At 37.7% G+C, this 22,796-nt stretch overlaps 1 protein-coding gene across 1 annotated transcript in view; it reads right to left on the reverse strand.

The window, feature by feature from the left end:
* The window catches only part of CC2D1B (coiled-coil and C2 domain containing 1B), a 2,494,855-nt gene that overhangs the window by 1,080,969 nt on the left and 1,391,090 nt on the right, over positions 1 to 22,796 (reverse strand). Inside the window, exon 14 of the mRNA XM_044085963.1 lies at positions 10,182 to 10,351. Within this exon, the coding sequence (XP_043941898.1) occupies positions 10,182 to 10,351 (170 nt within the window). The remainder of the gene's footprint in view (positions 1 to 10,181; positions 10,352 to 22,796) is intronic.

A 22,796-nucleotide genomic window follows, 5' to 3' on the forward strand; every position in this document is an offset into this window, starting at 1 on the left:
CCAGTTGGGGGTCGCCACAGCGGAACTCCGGTCCGCTAATGTTTGGTAGTGGATTTTTACATGCCGAGTTACCAGCCCGACGATTGAAAATGGTATTCTAGGGATGGTACGTCCAGACGTTACCTTTATACCCTACACTGTATGCGAGGACATATGTGTAACATCCTGAATACCCTTATCAACCTAAAGGCTTGGTTTTAAACGCAGTTTTAAATGTAATACACACATCTGCTAAAGTTTATGCATTTGCTAAATGAAAGCACTCATTTTTCTATTTTGTTTATTCTTTGTATTGGATTTTAACAGATTTTGCATTAAATATAGTTGGATTTACGTCTGGTGGCTTGGTTCTTTGGCTCATAATTTGCCATAGGCAGGACACTGGACTGCCCCCCCCCCATCACAACCTCATCGTACCCCTATCACATCCCATTATATGGCTGTCTCACTCCAATTACCATAAAACATCAATTTCAACAAATTGGGGACAAATCCAGAAATAATTATGCAGCAGTCCAGACAATCAGGGACACAATATTACTACTATTAACTTGAGGCATTGACAGAATAATAAATAAATTTATGTTTACAGAGTGCAATTCATTCACCGCCTTTTCTCCAAATGTCATCAGCCAGTCACCATCCATAGCTCACTTCTCAACAAATCAGAGACAAATCCAGAAATTATAAGGGACAAACACTTTTAAAATATTACTACAATTAATTTGAAACACTGACAGAATAAAAATAGTAAATCAATATACATTTTCTGAAGTAACTGAAATCTTTTAACTGTAATAGGGCCATGTCATCACTTAGTATAATTTGCCACCTATTCCCCAAAAGTTATCAGCCAATCACCTAAAACAATTAGGGACAGTTAGGGACACTTAAAATGCTAGCACTATTAACCTGAGCCACAATAAGAAAAGTGAATTCATATACATTTTATGATGTCTATAACTAATTACTGTCACTATTTAAATATAAATTAATTCACCACCTTATCTCAAAAATAAATAAATAAAAATAAAAAACACACTTTAGGATGGATTAAGAGGGACAGCCTTTATCCTGACTGGCATAATGTGGCAGAATTTCGAAGGAGTATAAAAAACTGTTATGGTCCTTCTGTATAATAATTCACTACTGCATACCTCTCAACCTCTTAGCACAAGAGGTCTGGACAAAGTCTAAAATAATGGGGGGTAGGGGGCAAAGGCCCGAAAATAAAGACAAATTGCTCCCTTATAACAGGATTTGTTTTATTAGCATGCATTTTCTGAAGAATATGGAAAGTCTGTACAGCCTTATTGTTTATTAGTATTATATCCTTAGTGATTTGCCAGATATGAGGAACACAGACCAAAAATATGGGGCAAAAATCTGGACATTCTATCCAAACTAACAGCTAACAGAGGTATATGATATTTCTCTCAACCTCTTAGCACAACTGCACAAGACAAAAAAGTAGAATGTCATAATTTCTCCCAACTCTCAATAATGTCTAGTAATGGTAAATAAGTAATCACATGACATACTACCACACAAATATTGGTCAAAAATGGGCTTTTACTCTACACCATAGCTCTCAACCAATCAGGGACAAATGTTACAAAAATCAGTAACAAATGCAGAAATAATCAGAAAACATCGGAGACAATGGACACTCTTAAAACATTAGTATTGGTAAGTTGTTGACCCACTGACAGACGAAGAGAATGCGAATTAACATACACTTTTCTCAAGTAAAATATGACACCTCTTCTTAGCACAACTGCACAAAACAAAAAAATAGGATATCATTATTTCCTCCAACTCTCAAAAATGTCTGGTAATTATACCTTTCAAATTTACAGATTTTTGCAGACTGTCTAGATTTTTGCCTCATATTTTGGTCCATTTTTTCATAACAGTGTAGTTTTCTACCTCAGTGGCAAATCATTGAAGATCTAAGTTAGGAAATAATGACAGACATTTGAGTTTCAGACTTCATACTCTTCATAAAATTAATGCTATTCCAAAACCTATTATTCTATATACTTTCTAAGTTTTTAAGAGCAATATTTTAAATTTGCCCTACTTTTGGGCCTTTTGACCCCCATTACTGATGGCTATGTCCAGATTTCTTGATCTAAGTGGATGAGAGGTATGCTGTTAATGTATGGTAAAGAAATAATCGCATGATACGTTACCACAAAAATATTTTACTCAACACCATAGCTCTCAACTAATCAGGAACAAATCTCAAAAAGAATCAAGGCCAAATACAGAAATAACCACCAAAGTATCAGCCAAGAAAAAAAATAACCAAATATAAAACTTGATAAAAGGCCAGACACAACCCAGCAGTGTCTAATAATTTATTACCAAAAAATAAATGGCACAAAGAGTTTAGCGCTTGGGACTTCATTGGAAATGAAGTATCCAGTACCAAATGTATTAAATATGTTACAAGGTGGGTGCATCACCCAATCACAATACTAAATAAAATTAATCGATTAATTGCATAAGCCAAATTAACCTAGGGAAATACCAAGCTGGAAAACAAAAAATGGAAACTCCCAATGCTAAACCACAATTAAGCAGAAATGCTCCACCCCAGTTAAAAATGTATGAAAAATTAAAAACAGTGCATAGAACAAAAGAATTCTCAAAGTAAGAACGCTGATGAAATCAACATAAAACACATAATCCATATAAATCATCATTTAAAATATCACATGAATGAGTATTAAAAAAGTAATATGAATGAATATTAAAAACTAGTAGAAGGAGGAGGAAAAGGAATATTTTAAATGCAGAAATAATCAGAGAGAATTGTTGACACTGGACACTCTTAAAACATTAGTGTTATTACTGTTGTTGACCCAGTGACAGAATAACAGAATGTGAATTAACATAGACTATTCTGTAGGAAAAGCAGCCTATAACTCAACTGTCATTATTTATTGTAATTCTAACTCAGTTGTCATTATTTATTGTAATTCGTCATCTTTTCTCCGACAGCCATCAGTCTTATGATGAATTAAGGCAGAGATAAGACTTGGGTCAAAATCAGGACAGGACAGGTATGCTCTCATACATCTCAACCTCTTAGTGCAAGAAATCTGGACAATGTGTAAAATAATGGCAGGACAAAGGCCCAAAAATGGAGACAAACTTTAAATATTGCTCTTATTAAATTAGAAAATTGCTAGAATTACAGGATTAGTGTTACTATGTTTTTTTCCCAAAGCATCTGAAGTCTGAAACTCAAATGTATATTGCTATTAAGAAAGTAGGGAACTCCTAAAAGCCAGGACAGTTTCCATGTGCTCTCTTGCAGGCAACCCTTCACTCACTCTGTATTGACCATTCATTATTTAAAACAAGTAGTCTCCGTGGTATCCCCGAAGTCTCAAAACAACCCACTAAACAAGTGTAGTGGGTCCAAAAACAAAACAGTGTAAGAAATTTCTCTGTGTGGAAGATTTTGAGTCCATATATTTCTAGTTAGTCTCTGTATATTAATCAGATCAGACAAGAGTAGTAGAAGTAGCGAACTTAAACTCGTCTTAAGCCAAAACAAAACAAAACAAAAAATAATAATAGAAAATATATAATTTTATAATAGAAAATATACAATTGTACAGCATTACTAAGTATTCGAAAGTAATCCAAGTAATGCAGGCAGCCTGTTTCCTGTTGAAAATCCTTTATTAAGTACACAGACAAGCGATCCAAGTAAAACAAAAATAGAGTAATAATTTCCTCACAAGCTTTCTAAATATTTATAAATATATATATATATATATATATATATATATATGTGTGTGTGTGTGTGTGTATCTATATATATATATATATATATATATATATATATACTTTTTATCAGGCATGGGAGTGATTTATTGTGCTGTAAAACAAAGTGTTATTGGTACACATGTTAAATTCACATCCCTTCCCTCATCAGTGTGACATTCGAGCTGGTCCTGCCCTACTTAGTGGCTGTCATAATAATATAACCCTTATTTACATTAAATAAAATTTATAATAATGTGGCACCTATTATTTAACCAGATTATTAAGTAGATTATTAAGTCTGTGATTTTATCCAAGACAATATACTACATGGCTGGAAATATATCAACCTTAGTTCATTTGGCAATCAAAAATATATATAAATATATACATATACATTTTGCATGTAAAAATCAATTTCTATTTTCATAACTTATTGTTAACAAAGATCGCTTTCGTCCTTCTATACTTCTTCAGGTCTGTGTACAAGAACCCTAAAAACAATCTATAAAAATATATATAATTGTATAATTAGTTAGTACAGTTATTACACATCATTTTGAATAAAGTGGAAAAAAGAACCAGAAAAAAAAAATTAAATAAATAAAAATAAGAAAAAAATGTATGTATGATGATGGAAACAAAATATACACTTAAAGTACAACTGATTTAAAACGGTATTTAAAACCAACTGGTAGAATAAAATAAAATAAAATACAATTAATCATGTAAACAATGTGGCAATTTTCTAAGTTCCAGTGCACTTTTAATTGAACAGTAGTAGTTTAGTCCAGGCTTCCTAAAAGAGTTCAGCTTTAATTGCCACATGAGTTCATATTTCTCCAGAATATTCGGGATGTCTCCTTCAAGATCACCCATGTCTATGCGATCCAGGATCTGGAATTTAAAACCTGTGTGTCTTTTATGAAGAGAAAGGCGTCTGGGTAGTGCATTATTTTTACATCCAGAGCGGATTCCTGACAGATGACATGAAATCCTATGCTTGAGTTTATTTACAGTCTTGCCCACATAGAATGCATCACATTCATTGCACTGTGCCCTGTAAATTACTTTTGTAGTGTTACAGTCACCCCCTGCACTGGTTTTAATGATTTTCTTTAAATAAGGGCAATAAAAAATATCACCTTGCTGTATAAATATACAAAATGTACAATTAGTTTCACATCTTTTAATGCTTTTCTCATATGGTCTAGGTTTAAATTCAACAAAACTTCTAATGTTCCTGGCCTTCCTACAAACAAATGATGGGGCTTCACCTAAGATGTTAATCAGAAAAGGGTTTCCTGTGACAATGTCCCAGTTTTCTTCAATAATAGTTTTGATAATGTGATAATCCAAAGTGTATGTCAGGATGCAGCTATTTTTGCATTTGTTATTCTCTGTGGAATTACTTAACATTTTTCTACTGGGAAGGTTGAGTGAAGGTGCTTCAGTCCTTTTCAGTTCTATAATGGGTTCCAGGATGTTTTTTAACATCTGACTTTCATAGTCTCTCACTTGAAAATCATTCTCTAAGTTGTTCAGATTTCTCAAAAATGGTTCTATCTCTGTAGTAATTCTAGCTAATCTATAGCCTTGGGACTTCACTACATTATACTTGGTTTTTGTAGGATGTAGACTTTTACTGTGGAGTAACAAGTTAACTCTCATTGGTTTTCTGAATATATCAGTGGTGATTCTGTTATTTTTGGTGTCCTTGTAAATCTGCATATCTAAGAAAGTGGTTGAAGTGCAGCTATGGGAAGAGGTAAACTTCAGGAAGGGGGGTGTTTGAATGAGGTAAGTGACAAAATCTCCAAGCCGCAAGGTGTCACCTTCCTACATAATAAAGGAAGGATGAAAGTTATATTTGTTAACAATAAGTTATGAAAATAGAAATTGATTTTTACATGCAAAATGTATATGTATATATTTATATATATTTTTGATTGTCAAATGAACTAAGGTTGAAATATTTCCAGCCAAGTAGTATATTGTCTTGGATAAAATTACAGACTTAATAATCTACTTAATAATCTGATTAAATAATAGGAACCACATTATTGCAAATTTTATTTAACGTATATAAGGGTTATATTATTATGACAGCCACTAAGTAGGGCAGGACCAGCTTGAATGTCACACTGATGGGGGAAGGGATGTGAATTTAACATGTGTACCAATAACACTTTGTTTTACAGCACAATAAATCACTACCATGTCTGATAAAAAGTATATATATATATATATATATATATATATATATATATTTAGAAAGCTTGTGAGGAAATGATTACTCTATTTTTGTTTTATTTGGATCGCTTGTCTGTGTACTTAATAAAGGATTTTCGACTGGAAACAGGCTACCTGCCTTATCTGGATTACTTTCGAATACTTAGTAATGCTGTACAATTATATATTTTCTATTATAAAAATTATATATTTTCTATTATTATTTTTTGTTTTGTTTTGACTTAAGACGAGTTTAAGTTCACTACTTCTACTACTCTTGTCTGATCTGATTAATATACAGTGATTAACTAGAAATATATGGACTGAAAATATTCCACACAGAAGTTTCTTACACTGTTTTGACCATTCATTCTTTCATACACGCGCGCGCACACACACACACACACACACACACACACACACACACACACACACACATGATGATAAACTGGCCAATTGCCAGCCCAGAGTTCACTGCTCTCCACTACTTACAGTAACTGAGTGTGACTTACCTTAAGGTCCTTACTAAGTCTTCGTTTCGTTCGTAACGTCCAGACATCCATCAAGTCACTTCCATATGGGGAATTCAAAAGAATACAAACTAATACCTCTGATGAAATGATTTTAGAGATGGAGTTTGCATTGGTCAAAGATAGGTTATTAAAGAGTGGTTACAGCATGGAATGTATTAATGAGGCCCTAGAAAGATTGGAAAATAAAAGGGAAGTCAGGAGACCAAATGGAAAGTTAGTTCAAGGCAGGAAAGTTATTAAGAACAATGACTTGGATGAATTGAAAGCTGAACCCCTGTTTTTTGTTAGTAAATTTTCCCCTTTTTCTGGGGTACTCAGAAAGTTGATCAGTGATCTTTGGCCTATCATTTGTAGTGATGAAGTAGTAGGGAATTTGTTCCCTGAGAAGGTTGTTTTTTAATATGGGAGATTTAACAATTTGAGAGAATTATTAAGGATGAGAAATAAAACTGAGGTAGCAAAAAGGAAGGGTGTATTTCCATGTGGGGGTTGCAAAGTGTGTGGAAAAATAAAAAATGTGGATGGATGGACCATCAATGGGAAGAAAATCTTTGTAAAAAATGAGTTTAATTGTAATTCATGTGGTGTGGTCTACATCATTGGATGTGGATGCACACCATGTAAATGGCATGTGGGACAGACAAAGAGAAAGGTGAAACTCAGAATTTTAGAACATCTAGGAGATGTTAGAAATAAGAGACTGGATAGTCCAGTGGCACAGCACTTTTGCAGTACACATGGAGGTCATATAGATAGTTCTTTCTTTAGTGTACTGGCAAAGCCATATGATGAACAAAATTTGGGGGGCGTTGAATTTAAAAGGAAACTAGTTCAGTTGGAATCAAAATTAATAATTTATTTTGGCACTTTGTTCCCGAAAGGTTTAAATTTAGAAATAGAGTGGGGTATTTAGTATTTATTTGCTATTTAGGGAATGACTAGGATTTCATTGCACTATATTCTACATATAGATCAATGAAATAAAATATTAAGGAGATGCATTACAGCATATCTATAAATAAAACATGTTTACAAAAGAGAACATTTAAGACATTATTTAACATAATAGGGCTTAGGGTAGTTGCGATCTATTTTTTTATGAAACGTGTATGTCTTTATCAGTGTTTAAAATAAATAAATAAATTGATGAAATTATTAAATAAATGAATTTGTTATAAGATTTTTGGTAATGCACTGTGAGAGATGTACATATTTTTTTCATGAATTAATATGGTTTATAGTTCACTTTTGTTATTTTGTTAATGGTGAAGTGCAAGTGTATATTGTGTGAGGGGCACATCTCTGTTTTATAATGAAGTATGTTTAAACAAAGTTAATTAATGTTTTCTAACTGATTAATGAATTTATTGGTTAATAGAGTATGGTGATAAGAGTATAAAAAGCTGCTTGATTTGTATGTATTTATTCCATTGAAGGCCGGTGGGGCCGAGGTACCAGAATGTGTTAATAAAGAAAACTTGGCAGTGACAGCAGTGCTCTATGTGTTTTTTTGAGGAGTATTCCTGGTTTTCCAGTTTGGAGCTAGCAGTTTTTGTAATCTATTTAATAATCTGGTTAAATAATAGGAACCACATTATTATAAATTTTATTTAATGTATATGGGTTATATTATTATGACAGCCACTAAGTAGGCCAGGACCAGCTCGAATGTCACACTGATAGGGGAAGGGATGTGAATTTAACATGTGTACCAATAACACTTTGTTTTACAGCACAATAAACCACTCCCATGCCTGATAAAAAGTATATATAATATTTAGAAAGCTTGTGAGGAAATTATTACTCTATTTTTGTTTTACTTGGATCGCTTGTCTGTGTACTTAATAAAGGATTTTCGACTGGAAACAGGCTGCCTGCCTTACTTGGATTACTTTCGAATACTTAGTAATGCTGTACAATTATATATTTTCTATTATTATTTTTTGTTTTGTTTTCTTTTGACTTAAGACGAGTTTAATTTTGCTACTTCTACTACTCTTGTCTGATCTGATTAATATACAGTGATTAACTAGAAATATATGGACTGAAAATCTTCCACACAGAGAAGTTTCTTACACTGTTTTGACCATTCATTCTTTCATACACACACACACACACACACACACACACACACACACACACACACACACAAATGATGATAAACTGGCCAATTGCCAGCCCATAGTTCACTGCTCTCCACTACTTACAGTGACTGAGTGTGACTTACCTTAAGGTCCTTACTAAGTCCTCGTTTTGTTCGTAACATCCAGACATCCATTCTGTTCACCTGCGCAAATTCAACAATTTGATGGATGCTGCAGGCAACCTGGCTGGCACAGTGGCACTTTTTACACTGTAGGAGAAGAGCAGTCACGACTCGCTAGTCAGGAGCAGGACTCACTTCAAGATTCACAGCAGTTAAATAAAGCGTGGTTTAACAGATAACATTAAACCTGCATCTCAGTAAAATAAAGAGCACCTGCACCTCCAACCTGCTGCTGAGCCAACTGAAGGCAGACCAATGCACCAGCTTAGTGGTGCTTAGTCTGATGTCGGTGGGGGGGGGGACAACACTTGAAGAAATGTGCCCCCATACTCCTTAAAGAGTGGAAGAAGCCAAGCCAACCCACCAATGCCCATGACAACCTAACTGAACCATGCACATTGCATGCAACGCTTCAGAAAATGTCGAATCATTATCAGAATTCATAAAAAATTATTGCATAAATAAATAAATATATATATTTTTGTAATTTTTCCCTTTTTTTGGGCCCCAGTCACCTACTGCTGGATCCGGTTCTGGTAGAATGTAGTGACCCCAGGTTATGTACAAAGTCAAAATTCTCAGTGAAAATGTTTGGAAGTTGGCCTTTATAGTACACCTTCAGTAGAATCTGGGTTGAATGTAGTAACCCCAGGAATGTGCAAAGTTAAAATTCTCAGTGAAAATGTAACTATAAAACCTCAGACTGCTTAAAGAGAGCTATAAAGTATGAAAAGTCAGAAATGATAAGTTCCTTGTTTGCAAGTTACACTAGACACAAACTAGAATATGGAACAATAATATCGAAACCTTATAAGAAAACTAGCATGAGTAAATTGAAAGTGTACAGCAGAAATATACTACAGGCATCCATGGATATGAAAGATTAAACCATTTGAACATGTACAGTGTCTCACATAGATATTTAACAGGAAACCTTATTTCGGTATATAAGGCATTTAGACACAAAATGGAAAAACTTGGGGTTATCAATGATTACTACAAACTCATCAGATAACCTGTTTAAAAGATTATATGCGAATGACAGATGTACTAATTGGTTATATGAGAGAGAAGCTGATGCCTGGAGTCAACTATCAAATTATATATTTTTAGCAAGCGACAGCTTAGATATTACTTGGGACACTTATTATGAGAATGACTGTTTTGGTATATTGGCAGGTTAGAAGGGCATTATCACTTGTGCCTTGAAATATTTGCGCGTATGCATATGGGTTATATCTGAACACAACAGAAGCTGATGTTGAAAGGTGCAGATTTTAAGGACTTCATTAATGATATATGAATAAAAATTGATTTGAAAATAATGCTGATTAAACAATGCAATTCAGATATTAAAATAAACTCACCTTTGAAATATCCACAGTTTTCCCTTCTTTTGCTTCTTCAATCATATGATCAAAACCTTTAGCTATCCTCAGAAAAGCTTTGGCTTGTTCAATGTCTTTTTTCTGCTTTGCCTGCACTGCTGCCTTCATGTACTGTTTTTTCCTGTTCTCAAGAAACTCTAGTTGTTGTGCTAAGGTACAAAAAAAATGCTTACTAAACTCTCAGATGAACACACACAAATTACTTTTTTCTAACAAAGGTTTCACTTAACAAATAAGACAGCAAAAACAGAGAATATTCATTGGAATCAGTATGAAACGAGAATTCAGTACAATGAAAGCAGGAAAAAGAAAAGAAAAATGCAGCCAGTTGGAATTAGAATATGTGTTGGGTGGAGGAGACAGAATGGTCCTAGGGCCCTTTCGGTTATGACCTGGGGCACATATGGCAACAGTAAGACAGAAAATTAATTAAACAATGGTTTGCACAGAACAGTTCACAATGCTCACCGAAGCTGACCATAGAAATATAGATGTATAGTCTTTCCAAGTAGTTGTGTATATTTGAGTAGCACAATTTAAATCTGAATCCAAGCTGTACTTCAGCAGCAATTCTTACATTGTATTATAATAAACTATTACAGGTGTTGATGTTAGACAGTAGATTCTAACAGATTAGCATAGAAAAGTAAGGCAACACGTAAGATAGGCATGAATCACTATGGTAATAAATAATCATAATAAACATATCTATACATACTGCACACTAATATTCTGTGACTACATACTAAACTAAAAACAGTAAACTTTAAGTTGAACACAGATGAATTCAAAAAGCAATAGAAGTACTTTCCAAGAGTATGAAAAAATATGCCCTTAATCTGTCAAAATTAAAAAAAAATCAATGACACGACAAGTTGGAAAGGACAATCATCAATGCCGAAGGGAAAGAAAAAAAAGCAGCTGCAAGCTGTGCAAACAGTTTTTTTTTGGGGGGTGGGCAGGTACCAGTGGGAAGCTTGCGGAATAAGAAAGACCACAAACAGAAACACTGGCTTTGTATTAGGGGGAATTGAAGAAAGGCATGAATTGCTGGAGGTACATTATGACAAAGCTCTAAAATAACAGTTTATGAACCGGGTTAAAAGGCCTAGTACAAATATGATTTTTCCCAAAAAGGAGGTATAGTATACAATACAATTTCTAAGATTAAATAACAGAATACCCTAAACTCTATGGTACAGAGGGACAAAGCACTGATTGCCACACAGACAACCGAAGATCGATTTAGGAGCACAAGAGAAGGGTGGGGCAAGACATGAGTGATTTATGTCAACAAGCTTTTCTGGGAGGATTGTTGTGGTTCTTCCCCTGTGGAAACCTGGCACTCCAGGGGATTGGTGTAGGTCCCTCCCTTAAGAACAGGCCCTGGGGTGGAAGTATGTAGGTGTGTCCACCCAAGCCATGCAGCAACCCTTGCAGACACATGTTAAGGGGAGGGTACACCCCACTATCAGGCACATAAGAGGTACCTCTGCAGTGACACAAAGCCCCTGTCACCACCAGGGAGTGGGTTTAGCCTGCATCCATAACATGCCCTAATGTCTGCCAAGATGACAGTTCCTTGACTGCCTTTCACATCACAGAGAATGAATAGCCTAAGAACAGCACCTACCTTGCAAGGAAAAAAAATGGGCCAATAGATCCTATGGAGTTGATGGTCAGCAAGCAGCTGGGTACAAAAACATGCACAAATAAGAAAAAAGATACAATTGGCATGGGCAGAAATCCAGTGATAAGGTGCACAGCTTTACTTAAAAGGGCGTCAGCAAGACCTGCGATTAGAGTTACAGGTAGCAATTCAGATGATAAGACAGCAGTCATTAAAAGATGAGAGAATTTAGCTTATGTACCTTGGGCTCTATTATGGATATCACATTTGAAGATTACTTTGCTAGACAAGTATCTTAAGATAGGGAAGGGAAACAGCAACACATTAAGAAATATTTATCTAACCAAGGGATAACCAAGCTGTAACAACAAGAAACAGAACTGCATTGAATTTACAATGAGGACCATAACATAACATTTAGTTTAATGAAAGCAGCATTTTAGCTTTCTGTAGTTAATGTGCAGGGTAACATAATGACTAACATAAGGACTTACTTACAAGATTGCTGTCTCAGTTCCAGGTTTGGGGTTCAGTCTTTTTTTTAAACATTTTTATTAAATTACAACTGAAATGACATAGGTATGCATACACTAATGGAAAAGAAAAATACACAGGGATATTTCTTGTTTTCATGCAATATACACATGTTGCTTTTAATAATTATCATTCACTCCATTGCATAAATTGCTCACTTCTTGCCATCTCTTAAACCACACTCATCTCCTGAACATTATTCTGTATGTATTGTTCCCACAGATTATACTTTGCTCTTCTGGCAGCCAAAATCATTAAACTCAGTGAGGCCTTTCTAAGTCTTGGCAGTTCAGATCCTACGTCCCAGCTCGGAAGAGTAACTTCCTTAATTACAACCATTTGCTCTACAACATTTCTTACAAAGTTCGCTGTAGTGAGCTTTTAAAACCTAACAACTTGTTACACTCCCAAAAATATACTCCCACTTACCTCTCTCTTTCTCAGCTCTAGCATTTGCTGCCTACATGAAGAAAAATTCTTTGAACTCTGGGATATAAAAATATCTACACAAATGCATCCAAGCAAATAAATAAATTAAGTAAATAAATAAACCTTCTGGACTTTGCTGCACACTTGGGAGTCATACCAATGTCAACCCAATGTTCTTTTGTAAATTGCCTTCCCAGTCTCTCTTATCAATCTTTTCAAACTTCCTCAATTTGATTCTTATAGCTTCCAAGATGGCTGTGCACTGATCGACTTTATAATTTTAGCTCTTCCAGTGTGAAAAAAAGAACAGAGAAAAAGAACAAGTGATATTGTCAGCTTGAGTAAAATTTAGTAAGTGGCTAAATAGTACACTGCCTAGAGGCCAGGCAAAACAGAAATTTTGACAACCTGAAACAAAATCAACCACAAAAGGCAAAGAGAAAATATGGGTCTATATTATGAGATTGAAAAGACTGGAGAGCAAACAACTTAAACATCAAAAATGCCAGACCTCAAAGTCACTCTTGTGGGGGGCTGTGCCCCCCACAACTCCGCTAATTATATATTCCAACTCCCAGATCCCACTACAGTGAGGAAAGGGCAATTTTTCCGATCTTCACTGTACCACAGCCTCACAAAAAATACACTGATGAATGGCATTTCCGATGTTAAAGCCGTTCGATCTCCAGCCTGTTTGATTTCATGATAGGAACCCAAAAATACTGGCTGGGAAGAATTCTGCAGCTGTTCCGCAAAAAGCACTTCTAGCTTCAGCTCTAGTAGAAGGACTGGCTTCAAGTAATTTAGTAGATAAACAAATCAAATGTACTCTGTGGTGATTAAAATCACACACATTGTAGGAGTGCATCAACTCAAATAATAAAAGGATGGAAAAAAGAGCTTTAACTAGCTATTCAGATGAACTGATAAAACTGCAAAATTCAGAGGATGAAATGAATAAAAGTTTGGCTGAACATGACACTCCTCAAAACGAGCTGTTTCAAAAAATTGTAGTGTTAGATGACAAAGCATGCAGAGAAAACCTGAGATTTTCTGCTCTACCAGAGAAACTAGAAGGAACAGACTGTATTAGTTTTATGAAAGCACAAATAAGCAACTGGCTTGCATTCCACAGCAGGATTTGTTAACTGAAAAGGCACATCTATAGTGTATGCTCTAAAACTGGTCATGAGAAGTCAGCCAAGATCTGTATTAGTAAAGATGTAATCATACCAGTACAAAGAGTTTATCCTAACAAAACTATGGCAGAAAGGAACAGTATTAAAAATTGAAGAAAGCACAGTGTTTGTGGAAAATGCTTATTTGCTGTACACCAGGCAGAAGAGAAGCAAATGTATCCCAGGTGTGGCAATCAAGCCATTGTACCTGGCTGTCTTCAAAATGTATTTTCCTGGAGGATCAAATACTTTTTTGGTGCACAACAGGCTAAAGAAGAAATAAAGTTTATCCAACAAACTGTGAGCCAGCAAAATGAAGGGGACTCTGGTTTTCTTTCTTCTGACAATAAACCTCATAGAGGAACTCTGCCAGTGAAACTTTTTTCAATGTTCAAAAGGCAAATGGCTGAGTGACAGGAAAAAAAAGCATAGGACTATAAGAGTCAGAAGTACCTTGGATTTGAACCAGAGTCTGGTGTTGGGACAGGGAGATGAACAGGAAGACATACAACACTGAAATTAGTTAATAATAGGAGAACATAAAGCATCAATCACAATTGTAAAATATGGCTTTGCAAGAAAAATGGCTGGGAAAGACTAGACTTTTGCTGACTTAGTTAAACTTGTGGGTGGACTGTAATGCATATACCTACTTTGTGTCATTAATGTTTAGGAGGACACTAAAAGAGAAAAGGAAACTAAGTAAAATAATTTCTGTTCTTACTAGTATCTGTATAAACAGTTCATGATGTAAATAGCATGTTATGTATAGTAAAGGCAGTTTTGTGTAGTGCTGTCATGGGTATTTTAAATGTGGGGAAAAGTCTCTTCAGTCACTGTCGCATATGTTAAAGATATTAAAGTACTTGGTTTAGTTGCAAGAAATATGGGCTTTACAGTATATTAAGCTTAATGTGAATATGCTGTGATCTTGGACTGCTGGGTGGGGGTGGGGTGTAAAACTGCACTGATTGCATTATATGTACAATTAAGATACTTTCTGTTATTTTAAGAAGGGCAAATGTCTAGATCAATGCACTATGCTTAAGCTATAAATAAGTGTATTTATAAGCAAGTAGGCTTGGAAAATAAGACAAAATTATAAAAGACATGAAAAATGTCATGCTTCTTACATGTCCAGAAATATTAGCTTGTTTTTTTCTACTAGCAAATGGTCAGTGGGTGTCAAGAAAGCAGCTGTACACTGTGTTCTAAGTAAAATTTACAAAGATTCGTTGCTGACTATTATTACAAGGAGATGAGATTTCTGCAGGTGCAAGCAATTAATCTTGGGCATTCTTTGGTGAAAGAAATGCAAAATTCAAAGGTACAATGGCAAGCAGTTCAGTGAAAAATAAAATTTGAATTATGGGATGTGAATAAAAGATAGCAGCCTCTCCAGTAGCCTTATAACTTAAATGCATGTAAAAAAGGTATACAATTTAGATTTATTTACATTTAGTCAGTGCACTTTTTCTTAGGGCTAAAAGTTAATATTTTCTGAAAGCATACAATCTGTTTTTCACATATAGGAAGGGAATAGACATAATAAAAGAACAGCAATCACTGTAAATGGTAACACAGGCTATAACATGTGCTTTAAAATGGGTAACTTTAATTTTAGGTTAGGTAATACCTATGGCAGTAGCTGTAGGGCAATTGTTCTCATCTGGAGGGTTAAACTTTCTTCATTGAAAATGTACATAGCTTTGTGTGTTTATTCTAAGTTAATAAGTGGTGGGAGTGTTTTGAAAATGTACTTAGTTTTTGGTTTTAGGGGCTTCATTCAAAGAAAAAGTCTTGAAAAAAATATGATGTAGGTTCAAATGGAAATAAGAGTAAAGAACTGTATAAAAGATCATAATGCCAAAAAGTATACATATGTAACATGAAAGTTGGAAACACAAAACTGTCATATATAATAGGTAGGAACAACAGCTTTTTATTATAATGGCTACACTATCCATATTATCTTGGAATGTAAATGGTCTTACAGGTACAGACAAAAGGAAAAGTATCGAATGATATTAAGAAATGCAAAGTGCAAACAGTAATGCTGCCAAAGACATATTTGGAATGAAAAGAGTATGTGAAGCGGACAAAGAAAGGATTTCAGGATGGAGATTTTGCAAAATATCAAGGACAAAGGAAAATGGGAATAATTATACTAATTGCTAGAGGGGCTCCAATAGTGGCAGAAGAGGAAAAAAGACAATAATGGTAGATTTGTGGCAGTAAGGACTACTAGCATGAGCGGCAGATTATGCTGACATGCATTTATATTTCACCACAAAAACTATTATGGAGCTTAAGAAAATTTTGGAAGAAATAATCAGCTTTCACTAGGGAAAAGTACTTACAGGTGGAGGATAGAACTTGATTTGCAATAGCGAGGATGTTATCGAGGGACCTAAAAGGGAAAGTTTAACAAAACAGTAGACTTCTGAAGAAATTTATGACAATATTTGGTATGGAAAATGTGAATTAATTAGTAGGACTTTACATATTCTCCAAGGTACAAAAATGAAGCTAGACTAAACAGAAATTATATTTCAAAGGAACATATGCATTTGATTGAAACCTTCTACACATGTCCAATAACTATTTCAGTTCATGCATCAATAAAAAGCAGGACAAAAATACAGGGTAATGTAGTAATAAATGAGAGACTAGTGCTTTACCACCTACCTGTTAAAAAGAGTAAAATTTAAGGAATGGCTAGTGTGAAATTATTTATAAGTTATTAGGGAATATAGAAATATCTTCAGAAGTTATAGCTAGTGAATGGGAAAAAATGAAAATGGAGTTTAACTCATTACATCTGAGTGACGCCTCCTTTTTTAGAGGATCTGTATAAAGCAAAGAAGTGTAAGAATAATCAACAGTACAAATAGAAATATTCATGGAAGACTTAATTATGCAGAGGTTAGAAGTAGATGAAGCTCAACAACTAACAGTTAAGACAGAAGGAAATGAGATAAATAGTTGTGTAAAATCCTACCATAACCATAGATGCTCTTCTCTTCCATGTTGCAGTACTCTAGTTGTGGGATTTCCTGCCCTCAGGCGACTTGTACGTCAGCTCCTATACAAAAGCTTCAGCTTGGCTATTGCAGCATAATGGGACGTCAGACATAAGGCCATAAACCACAGGCCTTAAATGTGACATCTGCGTGCACAATCCTCAGAACTTAAAGGCCAGCATGTGCAGAAGAGTGGGGACAGGTGTGTGACCTTGGTGCCCTTCAGTAGCACAGATAGCTCCAGGTATTAGCTGGGACTAAAGGAGAATGAATTGGGGGTAATGGTGGGTGGGAAGGAATACTGCAACTTGGAAGAGAAGGACATCTATAGTCATGGTAAGATTTTACACAACTATTCTTTGTCCTTCTATTCCTATGTTGCAGTATTCTAGTTGTGGGAGAGTACCACAGCTAAGATGGATGAGAGGGTGGTGGATACTGAAGAGGATTCTACAAAGCCCTGCAGGATTGCCCTGGTGAATCCTGCCTGTACTCTTGAGACTTGATTAAGTTTGTAATGTTTGGTGAAAGTATGGATGGTGGACCATGTGACTGCTTCCATAATGGATGCCATGTCCAGACCTTTTATGAAAGCCTTGGAGGTGGCCACAGCCCTAGTGGAGTGAGCCTTTACTCCCACTGTTTTTTTCCATGGTGGAAGTAACAGACACAAATAGTTTCCCTGATCCAGCATGCGATGGTTTGTTTGGAGACTGCCTTGCCCAGGGCTCTGGGGTGGAAGGAGAGAAAGAGTTGCTTAGATTTCCTAGTGGTTTTGGTTTTGTCCAGGTAGAATCTTAGTTGACTGTGCACATTCAAGGTGTGCAGTATCCTCTCCCCTTCATTAGTGAGGAAGGGAAAGAAAATGGGTAGATGGATAGATTGGTTTAGAGACAAGTCATTGACCACCTTGGGCATAAAGGAGGGATTAGTTTGCAGGGTGACTCTGTCTTTCTGGAAGGTGGTGTAGGGGGGGCAGGCCATTAAGGCCTGCAACTCTGACACCCTTCTGGCTGAAGTGATAGCCACCAGAAGGACAGTTGTCCATGTACACATCTGTAGGGAAGAAGTCCCAGTCGGTTTGAAAGGGTGCTGGGTTAGTTTTTCCAGGATGCAGTTAAGGTCCCAGGGTGGAGGGATAGGTTTCTTTGGCGGTCTCATGTGTAAGACACCTTTAAGGAAAAGCTTTACGTCGAGCCTGGCTAGGAAGGGGGGATCAAGGGGCAAGCAGGCTGATATAGCAGAAAGGTGTACTTTCACTGAAATGTAGGCAAGCCAGCTTTTAATCAATTGACCCACATAAATGAGAACAAGGGGAGCGTTAGCAGAGCAAGGGTCCCTTCCCTTGTCCAGACACCATTTTGTAAGTCTTTCCCACTTAGCTAGGTAAGATTTTCTGGTGGTAGGTTTCCTTGCCTCCCTCAGGATTGAAAGCACTTCCTCTGAGTGGTGGTGTCTGAAGGGGATCAAAAGTTTATCATCCACAGAGTCAGGGATAACATCTGCAAGTGTGGGTGGAGGAGAGTTCCCTTTGTCTTGTGTCAGTAGGTCCATCTTGCAGGGTAACCTGTAGCAATTGCCCTTAGCTACATTGCGAAGTAGGAGGAACCAGTGCTGCCTTGGTCAGTAGGGAGTCACTAACAAGATTTTTGGTTTGTCCTTCTGGATTTTCAGGAGGACTTTCTGAATCACTGGGAAGGGGGGAAGGCATAAAGAAACGTCCCCTCCCAAGAGATACTGAAAGTGTCCACTCTCCATGCTAGAGTTGAGTAGGTCTTTGAGCAGAAGGTCTGCAGCTGCCTGTTCTGGGAGGAGGCAAACAGGTCTATTTGTGGAGTACCCCACTGGTGGACTGTGTCTAGGAAGATCTCCCTGTCCAGTATCCATTCATGTTGTTGGGAGGAAGTCCTGCTTAGAAGATCTACTTGCTTGTTGTCCTGCGAGGGGATGTAGCTCGCTTGCAGGATCAAGTTGTGGCAAGAGGCTAGGTCCCATATCAGCAGGGTCAGCATGCACAGCTGATAGGTCTTTGTTCCTCCCTGTTTGCTGAGGTACCACATAACAGTCGTATTGCTGGTCACTATCAGGAGCACCCCTGGTACAAGAAGGGGAATAAAGGTCTTTAGAGCTAGGAAGACTGCTGTCATTTCCCTGACATTGATGTGCTTGGCCTGTAGAGAAGGGTGCCATTGTTTTGAACCCTGTAGGATGCCAGTGTCACCCCCCCAACCTGAATCTGAGGCATCTGTATGCATTGTTTGAGTTGGGGTGGGGGGGAAGAAGTGGGAGTCCCAGGTTTAGATGGACTTGCTGGATCCACTAGCTTATTTTTTTGTCTTTAGACAGGGAAGGAAGGGAGTAACCTGTTCTAAGTGATGCAGGTGTTGGGACCAAATGTTTTTGAGGTACCACTATAGCTTGCGCATGTGCATTCTGGCCAGTGGTAGCATTGGGATGGTTGCTGCCATTAAGCCCAGAAGTCGAAGAAATTGTCTTGCCGTCACCTTCTGGGAGTGTAGGGTTTCCTTGAAGTGAGAAGTCAGGGATAGAACCTTGTCCTGTGGGAGAAAAGCCTTCATTTTGTCAGTTCTGATTCTGCAGCCTAGGAAAATCTTGTTCTGGCCTGGGATCAAGGAGGACTCTGGGAGGTTGATGGTGAACCATAGAGTTTGCAGAAGGGACATGGTGAAGTTCAGATGCCTTGAGAGGGTATCTTTTGACTCTGCTAGTATTAGGATGTCATCCATATATGGGTAAATCTGGATTCCCTGACTTCTGCAGAAGGCAATGGCTGGGGTAAGGCACTTTGTAAAGACTCAGGGGGACAGTAGATAAACCAAAGGGCAAGGCAGTAAATTGGAAATGAGAGGAAGGACCAGAGAAATGCAAAAATTGTCTGTAGGAAGTCCTGATGGGTATGTGTAGGTAGGCTTATTTTAGGTCCAAGGTGGCCATAAAGGCCTTGGGTAGAATATGAGGCAGCAGAGTGAGGGAGTGACAGCATTTTGAATGGGGGTACCTGAAGGTGTAGCTTTAGAAAGGAGAGAAATAAGATGGGTCACCAGGGGCCATCTTTTTTGGGGACTAGGAAGAGACAGGAATAGAATCCCTTTCCTTCCTGTCCTGAGGGGACAGATTCTATGGAGCCTAACTTTAGCAGGTCTGACAAAACTTGTGGCAGGAGATTAATTTGTTTTTTTGGGGGAAATGGAATACATTTCCTGTTTTTTTTTCTTTCTAGGATAGGAAGTACCCTTTTGGATAATGGATAGGACCCATTGGTCTGTGGTGATGGATTTCCAGAATGGGAGACAGTGGGAAAGGCATGCAGAGAGTGGTAGGTGGGCAAGGCAGTCAGGCATTATTGGGACTTCCTTTGTCCTGAAAGGATTGTCTGAGCTGAGGAGGTGGTGCAGTAGGTCTGGACGTGGTTAAGTCTTCTTGACCCTCTTCTAGATCTGGAAGAGGAAGTAGCTGTCTGAGGAGGGTTACACCTTATAAAAGTGGTTTTAGCTAGGTAGTTCCTGTAAAACTTGGGAATGGGGGAACACCAGCAGATGATTTGATGTCCCGTAATTCTTTACTTTTTCCTGCAGATTCTTGAAGAGGTCTGCAGATTGTTTTCCAAAAAGGAAGTTGTGATCCTAGGGGGCATCCAAGATCTTGGACTTGATGTCTTCTGATAGATTCTGTAGTCTCAGACAGGAGTATCTCCTGAGGACAGAAGCAGATGCTTCTGCATCATCATAGCTGCATCTGATGGCATGCCTGGCTACTTGCTGAGCCAAGGACAGTTTGGAGGTAATGTCAGCCTTAATGGGACTGTCAGGAATAGAAGCCAGCATGGAGGAGGACTGAGACACTAAGTCTACAGCATAGTCATGTGGGTCTGATAATTTGTGGCTCTGATAGCCAAAGCGGAGGATGTGTTTACCTTCTTTCCCACCCTATCCATATATTTGCTATCTTTATCTGTGGGTAGGAGAGAGGCGGAAGGCAGCAGTCTAGACTGTTTATCAGGAGCAGTGCCAATCACAGCTGGGTCCACCAAGAATGGTTTAACTAGAAATTTTTGCCCCTCTGGCACTTTATAGAAAAAGTCAGAGTGCTTGGGGCCAGAGGCTAGGAGTCTGGGGCCTTAGAAGCTGAATTAAAGGGATCCAAGTAAGCAGGTAGAACCGAAGGGACAGCTGAGGGGGATTGTACTTGAAGCAGCTCAAAGTACCTCTTTTGGGTGTCAGTCATTTGGAAAGTATCCCATTTGAAGTAATCTTTCATCTTGGTGATGGTCTCACCAAAGGTAATATCCTCAGGGGGAGAATCCCCTTCCACAGATTCCTCATCAGGAGAATAATACTCCTGGGGAGAAACAATCTGGGATGTACATGAACTAGAGTCCTCTGAGAAAGAACAGGAAGAATCATGCTCTTCCTCCCTAACTTGAGTGGACATGGGTGGAAGGGAACAGACAGATGCATGCCTAGGGCTCAGTACATGCAGAATAGTGGAGGTTGAGGTGGAAGGCCTAAGGGCCATAAAGACCTGCATGAGAGAGGAAGTGAAGGCCTGCAAATCTGGTATGGCTTCTGTAGAGGAGGAGGTATGCATGGTTTTCTACTTCTTTTTGGCCGGGGTGGAAGCAGGAACCAGCCTGGTGTCAGATTTTGAGGTCAACATTTCCGAAGTCTGGATCCCGGTCAGAGGTACCACAGAAACTGGTTCCCCCTCGACATCGATGGTAGTCGGTGTCTGGGTAAGCTCCGAGGACATGTCGGTCATCGTCTGTGCAACAGCTTCCTCAAAGGACGTCATTGAAATCGACGGATCTGCTGAGCGCTCCTCAACTCCTAGATTGGCAGTTGGCGGGGCGTCGTGTAGCGAAACGGCACGCGAGGACGTCCTACGAATCTTGTCCGTCTTGCATGGAGGTTCGGATGCGGCCTCCGATGCAAGATCCATTCTAAGGGTTAACTGTTTAAGGCACTGGTTTTCTATGTAGAGGTTTAAAGCAGCCAGACAAATTGAGCAGGAGCAATGGTCGTCTTCCTGGCCTATGCAAAAAACACACCTATCATGGGCGTCTTTATGGGGTATCTGGAACCCGCATTGGCAGTTTCCCTTTTTACCTGATATCAGCTAAAGGCTACAACAACCAAGCCTAAGCAATAATAATCAGAAAAACGGAAACCCAACAGGTTACTTAGCTTTGATGCGATGTCTGTGAAGGAGAGACTGTATGATGCTTAGGTCATCTGCGGCTGAAAAGTTCTGAGGACTGTGCATGCAGATGTCACATTTAAGGCCCATGGTTTATGGCCTTATGTCTGACATCCCACGCACGCTGCAACAGCCAAGCTAAAGCTTTTGTATAGGAGCCGACGTACGAGTCGCCTGATGGCAGGAAATCACACAACTAGAATATTGCAATATAGGAATAGAAGGACATCAATGGTGATGTATAATCAATTGTCACAGAAGTCTCCAGGAAAAGATGGCATTCCTATGGAAATTTGGAAGTTGGGAGGGAAGAAAGTGATAAAGATCGGAAAGATTTTATTTAACAGTACTTTAAAAGGAAGGGAAGCACCAACATCTTGGAAGAAAGCTCTGATGGCTGTTTTACCTAAAGGCAGTAAAACCCCAGCAGACTCAGCTTCATATAGACCCATTTAAATTTTAAAACAGGATTATAACGTAATTATGCTATACTAGCTAAAAGATTGGCAAACGTATTGCTGAAATTGGCAGATATGGAACAATGTGGTTTTGCGTAGGGGAGGCAAGCATTTGACAATATTAA

Source organism: Protopterus annectens, chromosome 10.part0, assembly GCF_019279795.1.
Source record: "Protopterus annectens isolate FY-2018-M chromosome 10.part0, PAN1.0, whole genome shotgun sequence".
Taxonomy (NCBI): Eukaryota; Metazoa; Chordata; order Ceratodontiformes; family Protopteridae; genus Protopterus; species Protopterus annectens.